This window comes from Podarcis erhardii, assembly GCF_964252035.2.
Source record: "Podarcis erhardii genome assembly, chromosome: 4".
Lineage (NCBI taxonomy): Eukaryota > Metazoa > Chordata > Lepidosauria > Squamata > Lacertidae > Podarcis > Podarcis erhardii.
In genome coordinates this window covers 10750188-10772399 of record NC_138508.1, presented here as the reverse complement: position 1 = coordinate 10772399, position 22212 = coordinate 10750188, and the positions used below count along the sequence as shown (strand labels likewise).

General features: G+C 46.9%; 1 protein-coding gene across 3 annotated transcripts in view; it reads left to right on the top strand.

The window, feature by feature from the left end:
- Positions 1–22212, top strand: part of PAK1 (p21 (RAC1) activated kinase 1) — a 97172-nt gene that overhangs the window by 56789 nt on the left and 18171 nt on the right. For 2 of the 3 annotated variants that reach the window (XM_081860479.1, XM_081860478.1), the window contains 6 exons: positions 1559–1769; positions 8060–8160; positions 11587–11734; positions 13014–13051; positions 19435–19551; positions 21452–21629. In XM_081860479.1, coding sequence (XP_081716605.1) covers positions 1580–1769; positions 8060–8160; positions 11587–11734; positions 13014–13051; positions 19435–19551; positions 21452–21629 — 772 coding nt within the window. In that variant the 5' untranslated portion in view covers positions 1559–1579. Of the gene's footprint in view, positions 1–1558; positions 1770–8059; positions 8161–11586; positions 11735–13013; positions 13052–14155; positions 14441–19434; positions 19552–21451; positions 21630–22212 lie in introns of those variants that run through there. The other variant, XM_081860480.1, reaches the window with a different exon arrangement.

The window sequence follows — 22212 nt, the reverse complement described above, 5'->3', positions numbered from 1 at the left end:
GATATTTTTTAAATGAATACAGTGAACTTTATTCTGCTGCTGAACTGGTTCTCATTCCAAGCCTAGTCCAAATTTTATTTTAGCCCCAAATCCATTGCTCATAAGGCAGCGGAATACAGTGGTACCTCGGTTCTCAAACGTCTCTGTTGACAAATGTTTTGGAACCCAAACACTGAAAACCTGGAAGTAAATGCTTCCGTTTTTGAATGTGCCTCCTTCCGCTGCGTGTTTTTCAATTTTCTCAATTGAATTGAGGCTTCCATATTGAGTTTTTGGTTTCCAAACGTTTTGGAATTCGAATGGTCTTCCGGAACGGATTACGTTTGAGAACTGAGGTACCACTGTAGCAGAATACCGTATTTTTCTGCGTATAAGACGAGGTTTTTTTCTTTAAAATTTTTGTTAAAAATTGGGGTTCGTCTTATACATGGATAGTACATAGGGGGGAAGTGTGACTGGTTGCTGCTGCGAGCCGGAGATTGTCAGCAGCTATTGGGTGTGTTATTGTTGACTGCGTCAAGGGCTGATAGGCTTTTGCTATGGGTGCGAGTGACAGCATAGGTCAGACAGATGAGCAATTTTCGGCAATCCCCCCTAAAAAAGCTCAACAACTATGGGCAATCAAAATGCATTTTATATAATAGGGTATATTTTAAATATAAAATATATAAAATCATAGGGTATATTTTATATACCCTAAAATGTATTTTATATAATTGACTTTTTATTTTTATTCTTTGTACAGTCATGCCTCGTGTTACAGCTGCTTCAGGTTGCGTTTTTTCGGGTTGTGGACTGCAGAAACCCTGGAAGTACCAGAACGGGTTACAGTGGTGCCCCGCAAGACGAACGCCTCGCAAGACGGAAAACCCGCTAGACGAAAGGGTTTTCTGTTTTGGAGGCGCTTCGCAAAACGAATTTCCCTATGGTCTTACTTCGCAAGATGAAATGTCTTGCGAGTTCCTGCGGGTTTTTCCCCCTTCCCCCCCCTTTCCCTAAGCCGCTAATCCGCTTATCAGCTGATCCGCTAAAAGCCGCTAAACCTCTAATAGCGCTAATCCGCTAAGCTGTCAATGGGCTTGCTTCGCAAGACGAAAAAAACACTATACAAAGAGCCTCACGAAACGGATTAATTTCGTCTTGCGAGGCACCACTGTACTTTCGGGTTTCAGTGGTTGCGCATGTGCCGAAGCGCCGAATTGCAACCCATGCATGCGCAGACGCGGGTTGCAAACACTGTGGGTTGAGAATGTGCATCCCGCACAGATCACGTTTGCAACCCTAGCATCCACTGTATATCGTATTGTTGTTTTATTGCTATGGCCGATGGCCGATGCAAATAAAGATTCAATCAATCAATCAATCAATCAATCAATCTTCCCACCAAAAAACTCTGGGCAATCTCCACCCATTTTCTTAATTTGGAGTCCCCCAAAATAGGGGGCGTCTTACACACGGAGACATGTTATACTTGGAAAAACACGGTATACTCGCCTCTACCTGTTTTCCGTGCGCCTCAATCTACTGGGTCCAAACCCTGTGTTTCTTTTGATCCTAGTTGTAGCTGTCATCGCTGAAGATGTCCAATAATGGCCTAGAAGCAGAAGACAAGCCCCCGGCTCCTCCAATGAGGAACACTAGCACGATGATAGGCAGCGGGAGCAAAGAGGCGGGACCCTTGAACCACGGCTCCAAACCTTTGCCTCCTAATCCGGAAGAGAAGAAGAAGAGGGACCGCTTTTACCGTTCCATCTTACCGGGAGACAAAAGTACGCTGGCCTCGTTTTTTGCCTTTTGCTCACTCGGTCATTGATTTCATTTGAGATTTGCTCCACGTGAAATGGCTGCTCTTCCAAGAGGAGGTTTTTAAGCAGAGGTTGGGTGACTGCAATTCACTGCATTGCCGGGTGTTGGACTAGAGACCTTTGGGTTCCCCTCCAACCCCACAGTTCTAGGATTCTGTGTTTCTAGAGTCTCGGAATCGTGTTGCAGAACTGCAGAATTGGAAGGGACCCCAGGGATCATCTAGTCCAGGCATGTCCAGCAGGTAGATAGCGATCTACTGGTGATTGCCGGGTGTTCCTGGTACATCCTGGTTGATCTCTGGCCCCTCAGTGATCTTCTTACAAAAAAGCAAAACAACAACAACCAACTTTGGCTTACTAAAAAAATCTCCGCATCTTTGGCTTACTAAAAAAAGCTCCACAACTTTGGGTAGATATCTGAAGGAGCGTCTCCAGCCCCATCGTTCTGCCCAGACACTGAGGTCCAGCGCCGAGGGCCTTCTCGGTGGTGGCACCCGCCCTGTGGAACGCCCTCCCACCAGATGTCAAAGAGAAGAACAACTACCAGACTTTTAGAAGACATCTGAAGGCAGGCCTGTTTAGGGAACCTTTTAATGTTTGATGCATTACTGTATTTTAATATTTTGTTGGAAGCCGCCCAGAGTGGCTGGGGAAGCCCAGCCAGATGGGCGGGGTATAAATAATTATTATTATTATTATTATTATTATTATTATTATTATTTTATTATTATTATTATTATTATTATTATTATCATCATCATCATCATCATCATCATCATCATCATCATCACTGTCAGTCTTTTTACAACAATGGGTAGATCAATGCCAGCTTTTTTATACTGTGAATAGATCGCAGTCTATTGGGAGTTGGCTATCCCTGATCTAGTCCAAGCAATGCAATTGCTTGGTTTCACTGACAGGGGCCCTTTGGATTGTTTGACAGAGCCATGTCTCAAGGCACCTCTGTTGCCCCTTTGCATCCTGGTTTCACACCCTTCTTTTTCTGGCATGGCTCTTTCTGTGACAGGCCAAAGCTCAACAGGTGAAGCTCTGACACCGCTGCATCTCTATGCTGGGAAATGCCTAACCTGTTGAATGTCTGTCAGCCACATTGCCGTTTAAAAAGCAAACTCTTCTAACGGCAGGAGACGTGGCTTCGGCAAGTCAGATCAGGAAAACATCTCATTGCTGTTTCTTCAGTCGTGAAGAAATCAAACCCTTTGCATAATTTTAGCAGCAAGTCAAGATTGTTTACTCTTGGGTTTAAGTTGCAATCTTGAGCTAGAATTCTAATTGAGGCTAGAATCCTCAAGACATGTCCTTGAGTGCAATTTTTTTTTTTTAAGCGAGAGAATCTGTGACTTGAGTAAATATGTTTTGGATCCGACATATTTACTCAGACGTAAGCAGCGACTTTGAGAGAGGCCAGAAAGGGAGACCAGGACATCAATAAAGTCTTTCCGAAGGAATTGCTTCCCATGAGGCACCCCCAAAGTGATTTTCGATATATGTATAAAACAGTTAAATATATAACATCTTGCTTATTGGAAAACAATTAATATATATATATATATATATATATATATATATATATATATTTAAAAAGCAACTGCACGGACACAAAATCAGTATACAGTCGTACCTTGGAAGTCAAACAGCTTAGTTCCCAAACGTTTTGGCTCCCGAACATTGCAAACCCGGAAGTGACTGTTCCAGTTTGTGAACTATTTTTAGAAGCTGAAGTCTGCGCTTTGGTTTCCAAACATTTTGGAAGTCGAACGGATTCCGTTCAGCTTCCAAGATGTGACTGTAGTTCCAAATTAGATGCCAATGGGGATAAGGGTTTTAGAAGGCTTGTTGAAAGAGGAATGCCTTTAACAGGGGCTGAAAAGTTGATGGAGAAGGCACCCCCTCTGATACTAATAGGAGAGAGATCCTATTAGTAGAGGAACCATCGTATCAGAAGGCCCAATTCTGACATCATGAGGATCAGACCTTCCTGATAGAATGGTAGCCGTGGGGTGCACTTCTGAAAACACAGTAATCGGTTGGATATGTGGGAATATTTTGGCCCCCCCCCAAGCTATGTAGGGCTTCGTACATTGAAACCATACCCTGTACAGTATTTCCTTACTATTTCTTTATTAAATTAATATGCTGCCCTTTATCCGAAGATCGTGGTGTGGTTCACAGTATAAAAATGCAGAAATGCATGTTAACAAGCAAAATAATACCCCCCTCCCCGCACATTTAAAAGGCAATTATTTAAATATCCAAAGCCTTGGAGAAGAGAAATGTTTTTTCCTGGCACCCAAAGTTATATAATGATGGCGCCCATGTTGCCACCCTCCGGACCTTTCCTGGGGGAGGCACACAAAGAAGGGCCACAGATGATGGTCGCAGGGGCCGGGTCGGTTCATATGGGGAGAGGCGGTCCTTGAGGTATTGCGGTCCTGAGCCGTCTAAGGCTTCATAGGTCGAAACCAGCACTTTGAATCGGGTCCGGAAACCAATTGGCTGCCAGTTTAGTCGAGCCGGGATTGGTGCTCAAACTGTCTTATCTCAGTGAGCAGCCTAGCTGCCGAATTCTGCACCAGACTGTCTTCAGGGGCCGCCCCAAGTATAATGCATTGCAGTGTCTAACAAGAGGTTAAAGGACGCGGATGGCACTGTGGGTTAAACCACAGAGCCTAGGACTTGCCGATCAGAAGGTCGGCGGTTCAAATCTCCGCGACGGGGTGAGCTCCCGTTGCTCAGTCCCAGCTCCTGCCAACCTAGCAGTTCGAAAGCACGTTAAAGTGCAAGTAGATAAATAGGTACCGCTCTGGCAGGAAGGTAAACGGCGTTTCCGTGCACAGCTCTAGTTTGCCAGAAGCGGCTTAGTCATGCTGGCCACATGACCCAGAAGCTGTACGCTGGCTCCCTCGGCCAATAAAGCGAGATGAGCACCACAACCCCAGAGTCGGCCACGACTGGACCTAATGGTCAGGGGTCCCTTTACCTTTACTTTAACCAAGAAGTTGCCAGCACATAGACAGTAGTAGTTAGTGTTATATACTGAAGTTCTCACCCTGGGCCAGCAGGGGGATACTGTAGATAGTTATGCAAATAAGCGATCGAAAGTGATGTTCAGTGATTGGATAGTTTTAGAAAATTGTTACAGTTACGTTGTCCTGGAGCTCTATATAAGCAGGCTGGCTGAACCCTTCGGTTCTGTTCTGTTCTGGCCTGTGAATAAACAAGAGCTGTTTGAAGAATCGCTGTGTCGTCTGATATGTTCACCCACAACTTAACAGTTAGGTTATCCCTGTCTAAATAGCGGCACGGCTGGGCCACTGTGGCCACCTGAGCCCCAAGCGATAGCTGAGGGTCCAGAAGTACCCCTAAACTACGTACCCCTTTCTCCAGAGGGAGTGTAATCTAGCCCAGCTTGGCCCCCTACCCACAAATATTGAGGAGGACAAAGTACCTTCTGTCCCCTATAGTTGGCATCCCAGCATGCCATGATCTTCGGCACAACAACCTAGAGGAAGCCACTGGTTTTTGGCTAACCTTCTACCAGTTTGGGGAAAGATTAACCCGTTAGAGAAGGGAGAGGCCTGCTTTTAAGAATCCTGGTTGTAAAAGTTTTAAAGTTCTGGCCTTGCTTTTAAAGGCCCCGTCGAAAATTCCCACAAACGCTATCAAAAGGGATTAGATTGCAAATCTGGGTTCAGCGGGCCTTAAAATTGCTAATCCCCATAAGCTCCTGCCTCACGCTGCTCTGTACAGTGTTTTAGCATTGCAGGGGGAAAAAGAGAGAGAGGAAAAAAAGGAAAAAAAGATTATAGCAGTTAATATTTTAATGCGTTCAGACTCAGACCGCCAAAGCTCTTCGGATTTTGGTCGGCAAAAACCATCTGTTGCTCGTATGCTCATTGTAATCCCCCCCATCTCATAACAGCGTACAGGCCAGTGGTATTTAACCAGGTTTGAAGGTAATTAATGTAGTTCTCTGTAGCTGCAGTGGTGTGTTTTGCTTTTAAACTGCTTATGCAAGGACACAGAAAGAGTTAATGGCATTAGCAGAGGGCCCTCCATGCTGGGCTAATTTAGAGGGACTCTATAAAGTGGGCAGCCCAGTGCCCCTGGTTAGCGTGGGTTTCTGCATTTTAACAGCTTTAGGATAGCATTAAAATACCACGTGAAAATTAAGAGCTAACTCCGAAAGGTTCTTTAAAAAATTGTGTTCTAATATTCATGTATTTTACTGAAAGAATTACCATTTAAAAGAAATAAAGTGGTACGAAGAAAAAAAGGGGGGGGAGAGAACAAAGATGTGTAAAAGAAAGGGGGGTGGGAATCTTCAAAAATGCAATGTAATATACTCCCATAATACATTCTTACATAAATTGATAGAGTGTTATTATCCTAATGCATATATAAACATTAATAGCCTACGACATTCCAAATGTTATCATATTTATCCAAACAAAGTATATCTGTAAGCAGACCGTTCATAAGTTGCAAGTGTTGTCTGGGGAAACCCAGCCAGATGGGTGGGGTATAAATAAATTATTATTATTATTATTATTATTATTATTATTATTATTATTATTATTGATTCAAGGCTTCCATATTCTTCCAATTCGTCAATATCACTCATAATAATAATAATAATAATAATAATAATAATAATAATAATAATAATTTATTAATGCCCTGCCCTCCTCAGCTAAGACCGGGCTCAAGGCGGCTAACACCAGGTAAAAACAATTGATTAAAATACAACTTAAAAACAAGATTAAGTACAACATTAAAATGCAGCCTCATTTTAGTAGACACTCAAATCAAAAACTTTTTGGGGATGAAAACGTCAAATCTTCACCAAGACCAACTATCCAGATTGGTCCTACGTGGGCCAGAAAAAAACCAGGGAAGTCCACATCACAGAAGGAGAAAGGAAAAGGGTCACCATTAGGGCATGTAGAATTTTTTGTGTCCTGTTGTTAATTTCTATACTGCAGGTATAGAGTTCGAAAGAATATTATCTGCTGAGAGATTTAACTGTTTCTGCACAGTCAGGGTTATACAGTTCAGCACTTCCTCCTAAAACTTGTTAAGTATATAACTCTAAAATGTTATTGTGAGTTTCCTTCCTCTCCCCTGGCTGCCTCCATGCTTAACAGCTGCATGTCAGACACAGCCCACGAGAGCAACCTTTCCATGGCCTTGGGTTTCTAGCTGAGGAAGAGCCATACCACTTGAATTTCTGCCTGCCCACAAAACTTGGGGGATTAAAAAAAAAAAATCAGTCTCAGCCCTACCCTCTTGTTTAGGAGAACGTAGTAGCTACAGTGGTGCCCCGCAAGACGAACGCCTCGCAAGACGGAAAACCCGCTAGACGAAAGGGTTTTCCGTTTTGGAGGCGCTTCGCAAAACGAATTTCCCTATGGGCTTGCTTCGCAAGACGAAAATGTATTGCGAGTTCCTGTGGGGGTTTTTTCCTCCCCCCCCTTTTCCTAAGCCCTAAGCCGCTTATCAGCTGATCCGCTGATAAGCCGCTTATCAGCTGATCCGCTAAAAGCCGCTAAACCGCTAATCCGCTAAGCTGTCAATGGGCTTGCTTCGCAAGAGGAAAAAACCGCTATACAAAGAGGCTCACGGAACAGATTAATTTCGTCTTGCGAGGCACCACTGTATTAGCTCACTAAGGCCCTGTCTGCACTATGCATTCAAAGGACTTCATTAGCACTTTCTACAGTCACGGTTTCCCCCCGAAGCATCCTGGGAACCGTAGTTTGCTAAGTGCAAGGGCTCTTCAGGTTTAGCAGGTCCGTGTGGGTACAGTCCAATAACCTGCTCCCAAACTGCTTAGGGCAGGAATAGGGAACCTGCTGCCCTGAAGATGTTGCAGGACCCAACTTCCATCGTCTCCAGCCACGCTGGCAAATGCCCAGGGATAATGGGAGTTGTAGTTCAGCAGCCTGCAGGTTGTTGGTCAACATGAGCTCTCCGGTCTGTGCTGAGAAAGACCTGGGAGTGGGGGCTTATTCCATCTTGTGCGCCAATCCCCTTATCAATATGGCAGCTTCTTTCCCCATGGCTCAGAGTTTTCCAAACCAGGGTGGATTTGATTTAAATCACTAGTTAGTAAGACTTGATTTGAAGCAAGTATAAACTGTCTTGTCTGTCTATATAAATCGACAGTAACAGTGCTGGCTAACGTAGTTGTTTCCCTTTTGGGGATGTTTTTTTTCTTCCCCTTCAAACAGCCAACAAGAAGAAGGAGAAAGAGCGGCCTGAGATCTCTCTGCCTTCCGACTTTGAGCACACGATTCACGTTGGGTTTGATGCCGTCACAGGCGAATTCACAGTAAGGAGAATGGGGGACAGCCGGGGTGAGGGGTGGCGGCGAGAGATATGAATGGAAATGGTGGACGGTTCTTACCTGTTGTGCTGACGGATATAAATTGCAGGCCATCGGTGATCTATTTAGTAACTGATGGTTGGGGTATTTATTTTCTCTCTACCCAGCGATTCATTCATGGGCCTCACCGTGGTGTTTTGCCCTCGCTCTTTTATCCTCACGACAACCCTGCGTTTTAGGGCTGGGCGATACCTGGTTTTCAGCACTGCAATATATACTGATAACATCACGATGTCCTAAATAAGAATGGAGCTTTGTAGAGGCATTGGCTGATTTTTGCATAGCACGCACACAGAGCCTGATTCGCGATACAGTGGTACCTCGGGTTAAGTACTTAATTCGTTCCGGAGGTCCGTACTTAACCTGAAACTGTTCTTAACCTGAAGCACCACTTTAGCTAATGGGGCCTCCTGCTGTGCCGCCGAAGCACGATTTCTGTTCTCATCCTGAAGCAAAGTTCTTAACCTGAAGCACTATTTCTGGGTTAGCAGAGTCTGTAACCTGAAGCGTATGTAACCTGAAGTGTATGTAACCCGAGGTATCACTGTATATTGCCAGGTCAAAAATTGCATGTTCAGACCCAGAAACCTCCCCCCTAAATAATTTCACATTTGACTCTCAAATTTTGGTTTTGGTTTTTGGCAGAATTTAGGCCACAACTTTATTGATTACAGAAAGTGACTGGTTGCATAGGCTCTGGTTCGACTAGCTCCCTGCCATGCAGGTAGCGCTGACCTGTGGCACCGGCATAGGTCAGCCAAGGGTGAACACCTGGATAAGCGGAAAGCCGGGAACGGGCTCACTCTGCCACCAAAATGTCCCCCTGGACTCCAGCACGGGCACAACCCCCTCTCAGGGGTTGACCAAACCATTGAGTCCCTGGATTCCTTTAATGGAATCCCCTTCACATAGGGATGGCGAGAGCGTTCTCCCATCCCTATCACCTGAACCAGAGCCTATCCGCAACCTTACAAGTTGTGACGATTTGCTATGCGGCAGGCAAAACCCAAAAGGCAACAGCCCATCAGCCAAGTGGGGGAAATTCCCGTCGTGCCCCTGTCCCAACGACAGACAACACACAATGGCATAGCAAGGTCAAGCGCAAAGCCCTAAAAGTAGGGAGAGGTGGGCGGGTGTTCCGAATGCATGCGCCGAAAGAGGAAGCTCTGGGTCACGTGCATGGGCATAAATAGGTCGCCAAACCGTTTGGACTGCGTCCCATTGGCGAGATTGCACCCAGCTACGAGGGACCTGGGACACAGGTGGCGCTGTGGGTTAAACCACAGAGCATAGGGCTTGCTGATCAGAAGGTTGGCAGTTTGAATCCCCGCGACGGGGTGAGCTCCCGTTGCTCGGTCCCTGCTCCTGCTAACCTAGCAGTTCGAAAGCACGTCAAAGTGCAAGTAGATAAATAGGTACCGCTCCGGCGGGATGGTAAACGGCGTTTCCGTGCGCTGCTCTGGTTCGCCAGAAGCGGCTTAGTCATGCTGGCCACATGACCCGGAAGCTGTACGCCGGCTCCCTCGGCCAGTAAAGCGAGATGAGCGCCACAACCCCAGAGTCGGCCATGACTGGACCTAATGGTCAGGGGTCCCTTTACCTTTACCTTTTTGGAGGTACCTACCAGTCGGTGTTGTGGCTGATCAATCGTACCCACCCACAACACAGGGTGTCGGTTATCCAGGTCTCACCGCAACACGTGCCCTCTTTAAGGGAGGACCCAATTTATGGAACCGACATCACGATATGGACTTCCAAAGTGGTTTTGGATGATCTATTGATATACCGTATTTTTTGCTCTATAAGACTCATTTTTTCCCTCCTAAAAAGTAAGGGGAAATGTGTGTGCGTCGTATGGAGCGAATGCAGGCTGCGTAGCTATCCCAGAAGCCAGAATAGCAAGAGGGATCGCTGCTTTCGCTGCGCAGTGATCCCTCTTGCTGTTCTGGGTTCTGGGATTCAGAATATTTTTTTTCTTGTTTTCCTCCTCCAAAAACTAGGCGCGTCTTATGGTCTGGTGCATCTTATAGAGTGAAAAACATGGTATCTCCCAGCCCTACTCTGTGGTAGGATGGGCTGTGAGAGAAGGTAGCTGAGCTACGCTCACCCATGGCTAATTGGGGAGCACCCTAACTGTTGAAATATGACAGCTCTCTTAACAATGCATGCTGAACTGAGTGGCACCTTGATTTTGATTCCCGCCCCCTCCATAAAAAAACACACCTTGTGCTCTTTTAAGCAGCCTTGGCCAGCTGTGCTGGCAAGAGCTGGTGGAAGCTGTAGTTCACAATATCTAGAGGGCACCAGCATAAAGGCTGCTCTTTATGCGTGAGTTGCACGCATGGGAATGCTTAAGGTAATAAAACTGCAGCCATTGCTGTGGTCCTGAATGGGGTAACTGTGCCCTTGAAGGACCAGGTGCGCAGCCTGGGAGTCATTTTGGACTCACAACTATCCACGGAGGAAAAGGTTAATTCTGTGTCCAGGGCAGTTGTTTACCAGCTCCATCTGGTACACAGGGTGAGACCATACCTGCCCACGGACTGCCCCGCCAGAGTGGTACATGCTCTGGTTATCTCTCGCTTGGACTACTGCAATGCGCTCTACGTAGGGCTACCATTGAAGGTGACCCGGAAACTGCAATTAATCCAGAATGCCGCAGCTAGACTGGTGACTGGGAGCGGCCGCCGGGACCACATAACACAGGTTCTGAGAGATCTGCATTAGCTCCCAGTACGTTTCCGAGCACAATTCAAAGTGTTGGTGCTAGCCTTTAAAGCCCTAAACGGCCTCGGTCCTGTATACCTGAAGGAGCATCTCCACCCCCATCGTTCAGCCTGGACACTGAGATCCAGCTCCGAGGGCCTTCTGGCAGTTCCCTCACTGCGAAAAGTGAGGTTACAGGGAACCAGGCAGAGGGCCTTCTCGGTAGTGGCGCCCGCCCTGTGGAAAACCCTCCTTTCAGATGTGAAGGAAATAAGCAGCTATCTTCTCTTTAAAAGACATCTGAAGGCAGCCCTGTTCAGGGAAGTTTTTAATATTTAACACTGTATTGTTTTTAACACTTGATTGGGAGCTACCCAGAGTGGCTGGGGAAACTCAGCCAGATGGGCGGGGTATTAATAATAATAATAATAATAATAATAATAATAATAATAATATTTTTAACATTCTGCTTTGCGTGCAGAAGGTCCCAGGCTCAATTCCTGGCATTCCCAGCCAGGGCCGGGATTTCTCCCCATTGGAAATCCTGGAGAGCTGCTGCCGTTCAGTGCAGACAGTACTGGGCTAGACTGTCTGACTCTGTGCAAGGAATCTTCCTGTGTTGCTACAAATCTGTCCTCACGGCTGTGCTGCTTGCCCTCTTCCCAGGGGATGCCTGAGCAATGGGCCCGCTTGCTGCAAACCTCCAACATCACCAAATCGGAGCAGAAGAAGAACCCTCAGGCTGTGCTCGACGTCCTGGAGTTCTACAATTCCAAAAAGACCTCCAATAGCCAGAAGTATATGAGCTTCACAGGTAGGTCATGATGAATGGATGGATGAAAAACCCTTGCTTGCACAGGTAGCCAGGTGCACTTGGTCAGCTTTTACTTGGCTTGCCTGTGGGGTATTTGTTTTTGTTTTTTTAGACACCAAGAGAATTTACACATATCCTGGCTACAAATCGACCTGCTGGATGTTCTGGTGGTGTTATTTATTTATATATATGTGTGTGTGTGTTAGGAGGATTCAGGTAAATTCAACAGTACAGTCGTACCTTGGTTTTCAAACAGCCTAGTTCTCGGACATTTCGGCTCCCTAACGAACGCAACATGGAAGTGAGTGTTCTGGTTTTCGAACGTTCTTTTGGAAGCCGAATGTCCAACAGGGCTTCCGGGGCTTCTGATTGGCTGCAGGAGCTTCCTGCAGCCAATCAGAAGCCACGCTTTTGAACATTTTAAGTGATTAAAAATGAGATGGTAGGTGCTCTCTTCTTGGTGGTTGAGGCAGGTCTGTTTTTGCCCTTCCTCAGTGTGATGTTTAGGGACATGGGTGGCACTGTGGGTTAAACCACAGAGCCTAGGGCTTGCCGATCATAAGGTTGGCGGTTCGAATCCCCATGATGGAGTGAGCTCCCGTTGCTCGTTCCCAGCTCCTGCCCACCTAGCAGTTCAAAAGCACGTCAAAGTGCAAGTAGATAAATAGGTACCACTGTGGCAGGAAGGTAAACGGCGTTTCCAGGCACTGTTCTGGTTTGCCAGAAGCGGCTTAGTCATGCTGGGCACATGACCCGGGAGCTGTACGCCGGCTCCCTTGGCCAGTAAAGCAAGATGAGCACTGCAACCCCAGAGTCGTCTGTGACTGGACCTAATGGTCAAGGGTTCCTTTACCTTTTCCTTTAATATGACGTTTAAGCCTCTCATCCTGAGAAGTCTTGGACGGGGGACTAAAAGTGTGTAACCCTTATTAATTTAAAGTATTTTAACCCACTCTTCAGCCAGAGCAGTTTACAGTGATCAGTTCTAAGATGCTCTCTGCCTTCGGCCTTAAATTGGAAAAGAAACATCACAAAAGGAAAAGGGACTGGGAGGGAGGAGGAAGAAAGCAAACTCCAGCAGTAGCTCTTGGTTACAAAGTTCTTATGGAGGAAAGGTTGTTCTGAAACGAATGGCTCTGCAGATTTAGTCTCTTTGCCTTTTCAGTTGGTGATTTTAGAGAATTGGTCTTCAGTGTTTTGATCTAGATTGCCTTTGGTTTTAATTTGATTTCATGTGTAGGGGATCTGAAAGGTGTTCTGTTTTTCTGTCCCCTTCCAGATAAATCTGTAGAAGACTATAACTCCTCCAACACACTGGTAAGTCTAAGTTCAGTCTCGTAGCTATATTGAAGGCTGTAGTCGCAGGCAGAGTCAGCGCTAAAACCAGGAGGCTGATATGTCCCTAACTCAGGGGTGGGGAATCGGGGGTCTGCAAAACCACGTTGCTCAGCAGTTCCTAAGCACCTGACAATCCGCTGGTTATTGGGCGCTGCCAAGCCCTATCTTTATCACTTGGAATGCAGAACCTGTGTGACGCTTTCAATATTGAGGGACTCCAGTTTGCATGTGCCCCAGGTAGCATGGCAACATCTGGGGAGTCACAGGTTCCCCATTAACCCCCATCACTACACCAAATTTTCTTCTTCTTCTTTGGCGATTTCTCGTAGCCGAGTAAGATTGTCTTCCATGAACACGGTCTTAACAGTGGGTCCATAAGTGACTGTGGAGGCCAATTCTGGATCCACACGCCCTTCCACAGTGGGGACATAGGTTTCCGGGCGGGAGTTGATCATGGTGAGGGTTTGCCAAGCGTGTCTTCCTCTTACCACGTTTCTCCCTTTCATCCTGAGTTTGAATGTCTTCAAAGTCCATGACACCTTTGGTAAAGGCTGCTCTGCAACTGGAACACTTGCAAGCCAGTGTTTCCCAGTTATCGGTGTTTATACTTCATTTTTTTATAGATTTGCCTTGAGACAGCCTTTAAACCTCTTTTGTTGACCACCAGCATTACACTTTCCATTTTTAAGTTTGGAATAGAGCAGTTGCTTTGGAAGACGATAATCAGGCATCCACACAACATGACCAGTCCAACGAAGTTGATGTTGAGGAATCATTGCCTCAACACGGGTGATCTTTGCTTCTTCAAGTACACTGGCATTAGTTTGCCTGTCTTCCCAAGTGATATATAGAATTTTTGGGAGACGCCGTTGATGGAATCTTTCAATTTTCTCCCGGTTGAAGTGCGGAGTGTTTGAGGACTGGGACATTCGCAGGGAAACCAAAATGCTTGTTTACAAAGCTATTGTGCTACCAACCTTCCTGTATGCTTGTGAAACATGGACCACTTATAAACGCCGCCTCCAAATACTTGATGGCTGTCAGCGGAATGTGTGAGAAGACTTTATGTCCTGTTCTGAAGGGAAGGGGGTGATAGGCATGTGGAGTTTTGGATTATCTGTTGCCCTGCTTCCCAGTTTGTCTGTGATTAGGTCCCTCCGATGTCACTGGCATAAAGAGAGCATTGTGATAGGTTGTGTTGCATCAGGGAGTTGTGGCTCGAGTTGTGGCTCCCATCATGTCTGGGGCTGGTGGCCTTTAGGGCCTGAGAACAGCTGGAGAGAATTAGGCTCCCCATCCTTGCATCACATCTTCGTTTTCCAGCCTCCACCTCTTCCATCCTACCATGGCAGATGTGCAAGTAAATGGGTAATCTCCTTTAAGATACCTTTTCTGTGCTACCCCAATGGTGGCCATAGTATACCCACCTTCGATTTCGGCCAGTTTGCTCACTTACGCTCACTGGAGGCAGTTGGAGGATGGATGGCGGCTAACAGATTGAGGTTGAACCCTGACAAGACAGAAGTACTGTTTTGGGGGGACAGGGGGCGTGCAGGTGTGGAGGACTCCTTGGTCCTGAATGGGGTAACTGTGCCCCTGAAGGACCAGGTGCGCAGCCTGGGAGTCATTTTGGACTCACAGCTGTCCATGAAGGTGGTCAATTCTGTGTCCAGGGCAGCTGTTTACCAGCTCCATCTGGTACGCAGGCTGAGACCCTGTCTGCCCGCAGACTGTCTCGCCAGAGTGGTGCATGCTCTAGTTATCTCGTGCTTGGACTACTGCAATGCGCTCTACGTGGGGCTACCTTTGAAGGTGACTCGGAAACTGCAATTAATCCAGAATGGGGCAGCTAGACTGGTGACTGGGAGCGGCCGCCGAGACCATATAACACCGGTCTTGAAAGACCTACACTGGCTCCCAGTACGTTTCCGAGCACAATTCAAAGTGTTGGACAGCAGCTCAAGAAGTTTGCTTCCCCTTTTAAAAAGTTCAGGTGAGGCCTAAGGGCAGAGGGGACATGAAATAAATCTGAAAGGGAGAACCGGCAGGGCTGGAAAAACTGTTTTGCAAATTGGGAAGTTGATCTAGTTTTGCTGCTGTGGTTGTTGTTCTGTTCTTGCCAGAAGAAAGGAAAAAAACCACATACACACTTTCTCAAGTTGAAATCGAAAACAAGCGCAGGAAAAATAGTAGGCATGATGTAATTGCATTAATACCATCTCTTCCAAAGAACGAATAAAATTAGACATCTGTATTTAACACCTACACATTCTTCCGGCTTTCTCACTTTGGAGAGATCGTGCTCATTTTTCTCCTTCTGAAGATATTGTTGTGGACTCTCCTTCCGTGGAGCTTTTTAAGCTCACAAGTGATTTAGTTGCGATTCCCACACTGCAAGAGGTTGGACTAGATCATGGGAAGGCAAACTAAGGCCCAGGGGCCGGATCTGGCCCAATCTGGCCCAGTCGCCCAATCTCAATCCGTCTCACGGACGGTCCAGGAATCAGCGTGTTTTTACATGAGTAGAATGTGTCCTTTTATTTAAAATGCATCTCTGGGTTATTTGTGGGGCCTGCCTGGGGTTTTTACATGAGTAGAACGTGTGCTTTTATTTAAAATGCATCTCTGGGTTATTTGTGCGGCATAGGAATTCTTTCATTCCCTCCCCCCCAAAAAAAATATAGTCTGTCCCCCACACAGGGTCAGAGGGACGGTGGACTGGCCCCCTGCTGAAAAAGTTTGCTGACCCCTGGACTAGATGAACCTCGGGGTCCCTTCCGACTCTACAATTCCATGATAGGGATATAGGATCAAGAGCCCTCCTTAAAAATGTGGATTTATCAGGGACTGAGGGACGTTTTAAATTCTCCCTGTCTTCCCCAAGTGTTCCAGAAATGAGTGATGCCCACCACTTTTCTCCAGAAGCAGGAAGGACCAAGAATTTGCCCAGACACTTTCTGCCACCTTCAAAACTCTTTTCAAGACTTCAGTAGAGGCGACATCTTTCCACCTGGCCTATCTACAAGAATAAGCCTTTTATTGTTGTTTAGTCGTTTAGTCTTGTCCGCCTCTTCGTGACCCCATGGACCAGAGCACACAAGGCACTCCTGTCTTCCACTGCCTCCCACAGTTTGGTCAAACTCATGCTGGTAGCTTCGAGAACCCTGTCCAACCATCTCGTCCTCTGCCGTCCCCTTCTCCTTGTGCCCTCCATCTTTCCCAACATCAGGGTCTTTTCCAGGGAGTCTTTTCTTTTCATGAGGTGGCCAAAGTCTTGGAGCCTCAACTTCAGGATCTGTCCTTCCAGTGAGCACTCAGGGCTGATTTCCTTCAGAATGGAGAGGTTTGATCTTCTTGCAGTCCGTGGGACTCTCAAGAGTCTCCTCCAGCACCATAATTCAAAGGCATCAATTCTTCGGCAATGGAAGTGGTCCAGCTCTCACTCCCATACATCACTACTGGGATGTGTTATTACCCAGCAGGTGAGACAGCAGCGCTTCCCGAACAAAAGAAGCCCGGGGAGAGCGAGCGAGAAAGTGTCCAGCGAGTGTTTTGATAACCAGAGCAATCAAAGCAGTTGGCGTGGGCCGTCCGCCAAAGTGTCCTTCGTTAGCATGGCAAGAGCACGTTGCTGTGCCAACGAACTGCCTTTGATGTCGTCTGGTGGTTTTTCTAAAGAGCGAGTCTGGGGGAAATGGCTTCGCTCTCAAGCGTGGCGGTGGCAAACGGTCTCTTCTCTCCCCTCGCCCCCGTGCTTCCGTTTGAAAAATAAATGGCTGTTTATTATAAATTATAATCACCACCTGAAGTTATGGGAAGGTTCAGCCTTTTGGAAGCACAGGTCTGATTACAAAACATCACAAATGGTTGCCTTTTCTTTGAATAATTTAATCGGCCAACGTGTCTCTTTCTTTGTTGTTGTTGTTTAGTGGTTTAGTTGTGTCCGACTCTTCGTGACCCCATGGACCAGAGCACGCCAGGCACTCCTGTCTTCCATTGCCTCCCGCAGCTTGGTCAAACTCATGCTGGTAGCTTCGAGAACACTGTCCAACCATCTCGTCCTCTGTCGTCCCCTTCTCCTTGTGCCCTCCATCTTTCCCAGCATCAGGGTCTTTTCCAGGGAGTCTTCTCTTCTCATGCGGTGGCCAAAGTATTGGAGCCTCAGCTTCAGGATCTGTCCTTCCAGTGAGCACTCAGGGCTGACTTCCTTCAGAATGGATAGGTTTGATCATCTTGCAGTCCATGGGACTCTCAAGAGTCTCCTCCAGCGCCATAGTTCAAAAGCATGTCTCTTTCTTTAATTTGCCCAATTTATACCCTTATCCATACATGCAGTTTCACGAGCTGCCAAAAGTCATTCCTTGCGGAACGGACTCCCTTGGGATGTTGTGGACTCTGTTGGAGGCTTTTAAGCAGAGGTTGGGTGGCCATCTATCATGGCTACTTTAACTGACATTCCTGCATTGCAGGGGGGTTGGACTAGATGACCCTCGGGGTCCCTTCCCAATCCACAGTTCTGTGATTCTTTATAGAAGACACAGATACTGTCCCTTTTTTCCAAGACCACCTTTGCTGCCACCAAAATATTAAGCGTGAGTATCTTCTTTGCTCAGTCCAGTCTGGGTGGCGGCCTGTTTTAAGATAATTCTTGAATCACCCATGCTTAGATTCACATGAGTTACCTGAAAGATTTCTGTATTGCATTCCACCAAGGGACCTTGAGCTTTGACCACCTGATAGGATAGGATAGGATGGAATAGGGACTTAGGTGGCGCTGTGGTCTAAACCACTGAGCCTCTTGGGCTTGCCAATCAGAAGGTCGGCGGTTCAAATCTGTGTGACGGGGTGAGCTCCCGTTGCTCTGTCCCAGCTCCTGCCAACCTAGCAGTTCGAAAGCACACCAGTGCCAGTAGATAAATAGGTACCACTGTGGCAGGAAGGTAAATGGCGTTTCCGTGCACTCTGGTTTCTGTCACAGTGTCCCTTTGCGCCAGAAGCGGTTTAGTTCTGCTGGCCACATGACCCGGAAAGCTGTCTGTGGACAAATGCCGGCTCCCTCGTCCTGAAAGCAAGATGAGTGCCACAACCCCATAGTCATGTTTGCCTGGACTTCACTATCCAGGGGTCCTTTACCTTTACCTTTTTACCTTATAGGATTCAAATCTGCAACATTAGCACTGTACTTTCCTACCATCTATGTGTGGGTGGGCAAACTGCAGCTGTGCGGCACAATGCGCCCTCTCTCGAACCCAGACCCCTTTCAATGGACCACCCTGTTCTCTTGTCAACTACCCTGATAATGCTTCCGGCTTACTAGCTTGTCTCTCTGGATTTCTGACTTCTGCCTGCCTGGAATGCAGCCAGCTGTACGAAATGACATCCATAGTCCCGCCCATGTTTTGCCTCTGGCCCCGCCCACCATGGGCATGCGGCCCCTGAAAGGCTTCCCAATAGAGAATGTAGCCCTCGGGCTCAGGAACGTCCCCCACCCATGATCTAGTAAATTGACCTGAAATACATCAGCTTTTGTGACATCGTCGGTAGAACCCGGTTCTCTTAATCTCAGCGTTGTGGGTTCAAGTCACACGCTGGGCAAAAGATTTCTGTATTTTAGGGGGTTGGACTAGATGACCCTCGTGTTCCCTTCCAATTCTATGATTCTAAACATTACTTCCTTCAAGGTCTGCAGTCTCCCCCCCACCTACTTTTTTTTTAAAGTGTCTTCTTTTTATGAGGAAGAAAGAAAACAGGCCGGCAGGAGTTTGGCAGCAGGAGAAAAACTGATTAGGAGGAAAGTTTGGCTTTCCTTGGCAAAACAGCTGTTGTTATCATGCAGTTTGTACGTCATTTTTGCCAGTTCCACATAGTCCATCAATTTCTCTTGCCACTGTTCTTTTGTCGGGGTTTCTTCATTCTTCCATCCTTGTGCTATTAAGACTCTTGCCACCGTTGTCACGTACATAAATATGTTCTTGATTTTCCTTTGCAGGTCTTTTCCTACCATCCCTAACAAAAATGCTTCTGGGTTTTGTTTTGTTTTTTACAAATGTTAATTTAAACATTTTCTTCAACTCATGGCCTGCTATGCATTCCCATCCATATACATTATGCCAACAACTTACACGTAGGTTCCAGGGATCATGCCTGCAGCGAAGATTGCGTCTAATCAAAACACATTAGGTTCAACGGCGGGTGGGATTGCCAAAGCCTTTTCCCCCCAGATGCCAGTCGCTTTTATAATATTCTTAAATTTGTTTTGCCAAGCGTGTGAAACTCAAGGCATACAAGTTAAATGTGCGTAAATTGAGAGCTTGCCGTAGTTTTGTTTCCCCGTCTCCTAAGCGCCTTTCCTTTCCGTGCAGAATGTGAAGGCGGTATCCGAGACCCCCGCCGTGCCCCCTGTGTCGGAGGATGAAGATGATGAAGACGATGCTGCCCCTCCCCCAGTCATCGCTCCCCGGCCCGAGCACACGAAGTCCGTAAGTTGAAGTCTCAAAACGGCTGGGCTCCCTCTTGAGTAAAGCATTGGGCCTTCGAAGAATTGATTTGGGTGTCTTCTGCCCCACAAGTATAATGTCATCTGGGTGAAGGGCAGGCCTCTATCCATTGCATGAACGGAACTACAATAAAAAAAAAATTATTATATAAATTATGAGTAGGGATTTGAACTCTGCCCAACACCATCCCTGAAGCCCTGCTCCACTGCTTAAAAATGCAGAATTATGTTATTCAGTAGCTGGATAGCCAGATGCCTCAAACTTGAGTCTCCAGCTGTTTTTGGACTACAGTTCCCATCGTCCCTGACCACTGGTCCTGCTAGCTAGGGATGATGGGAGCTGTAGACCAACAACGGCCAGAAACCCAAGTTTGAGAAACTCTAGACCAGTGGTTCTCAACCTGTGGGTCCCCAGATGTTGTTGGACTACAACTCCCATCATCCCTGAGCCCCGGCCTTGCTAGCTAGGGATGATGGGAGTTGTAGTCCAACAACATCTGGGGACCCACAGGTTGAGAAAGGCTGCTCTAGACACTTTCTCTAGCAGGGTGTGAAAGTAACAGTCCCATTGCCCCAGATTCAGAACAACATCCGCCTTTCCTAAGTCACCGCTGAGTTCTGTGACCTGCGTATAAAGATGCAAATTGAGCAAATATACTTTTGCATTTTAAGGCAGGGCACTGAAACCTTCCCTCAACAAAGGGAGGCATCGTTCAGCTGACTCTCTGATTCTACAGATGCTTTAAACATCTCTCCCCAACTATAAAAAGCTTGTATTTTTCTTTTTCAGAATGGAGCTGGGATTTTGCACTCAGTTCTCCATTCCGTGCTCTCACAGTATCACAACATAAAGCACGTTGCTAAGAAAGTCTCCTTTAGAAAAAAATCTCAGCTTTTGCTCTGGTAGCGTGAGAAGGGAGGTTCAGTTTGGGCCTAGAGAGTGGCTCCATTATAGGAAGCCAGGCATTCACGTTCTCAGCCACCTGAATTCCAACTGCAGCTTGTAAATTCATTGTTGTTTTCAGTCCGAATCTCCCTTTGCCGATTTAAAGTAGTCATCACCTAGATGTCACTCCTAACCGCACCTCTTTACTAATCAAGCCATTTTCAATAGCCTAGAGGCCCTTCCCAAAATCTGTGTTAATCTCCTTTCCCACACAGAACAATTTAGCAGACCTATTAGGCCAGGCATGGCCAAACTTGCCCCTCCAGCTGTTTTGGGACTACAACTCCCATCATCCCTAGCTAACAGAACCAGTGGTCAGGGATGATGGGAATTGTTGTCCCAAAACAGCTAGAGGGCCAAATTTGGCAATGCCGTTTTAGGCCAAATCATTTAAACACCCACCCACTGGATTTGCAGTTTGGCCATCATTTTTGAAGTCACTTTTCACAGGGCTGCAGCACTGTGTACTGCAGTGGTGAATCTCAGGAAGTTTGGGACTAAGCAAGAACCTCCTTTTTAGCCGTTGCTAGTGTTTGATTTACCTTGGAACTATTTACATATATGGGACGCGGGTGGCGCTGTGGGTTAAACCACAGAGCCTAGGGCTTGCCGATAAGAAGGTCAGCGGTTCGAATCCCCATAACGGGGTGAGCTCCCATTGCTCGGTCCCTGCTCCTGCCCACCTAGCAGTTCGAAAGCACGTCAAAGTGCAAGTAGATAAATAGGCGGGAAGGTAAACGGCGTTTCCGTGTGCTGCTCTGGTTCACCAGAAGCGGCTTAGTCATGCTGGCCACATGACCCAGAAGCTGTACGCCGGCTCCCTCGGCCAATAAAGCGAGATGAGCACTGCAACCCAAGAGTCGGCCACGACTGGACCTAATGGTCAGGGGACCCTTTACCTTTATTTACATATATATTCTACCTCCCCTCCCTGCAGATATACACCCGGTCGGTGATCGAACCCCTTCCTCCAGCCCCGACCCGAGACGTGGCCACCTCTCCGATCCCATCGCCTTCCGAAAACAGCACGACCCCTCCAGACACGTTGGCAAGGAGTACGGAGAAGCAGAAAAAGAAACCCAAAATGACAGACGAGGAAATCTTGGAGAAATTAAGTAAGTCTTCTCACTACTGGGTTTTTCAAATGGGACCTCAGGGAAATGGATATATTTCAGGTCACCTCACACTGTGAGGTTGTCGCCACTTTACAGCTGCACTCTTCTCTCTCTATCTCTGTCACACGCACACACACACACACTGCACACACATTCTCCCCAGGCTCCACATTGTGCAAAATTTAGCACTTTCACAACACCGAAGAGATGTTTTTGTTCTTAAAAGAACCCCACCTTTCTGAATCCTCTCACAATGGTATCAGCTGGTGGGTTCAGCTTCTTCAAAGGAGGAGAGATGCTCTGTGTGTGTGTGTGTTTGTGTGTTAGGTGTAAATGTCAGAGCCATCCTAGAAGCTCCTTTCACTTTCAAAACCCTGGGATGTGTGAGGCTGTATTCTAGCCTTGCTGGGGAATGCAAAAACATTTCGTATGCAAGAGCGGCCCTGTTGGATGGGAACAAAGCCATCCTGTTTTCCAAAAGTGGCAAACCAGACGCTTCGAGAAAGCATTATGGTCGTGTGCGAATGCAACAGCCCTCTCATTGCTGCCTGTCCTCTGACCCACACCCCACTCCTTGAAGCTA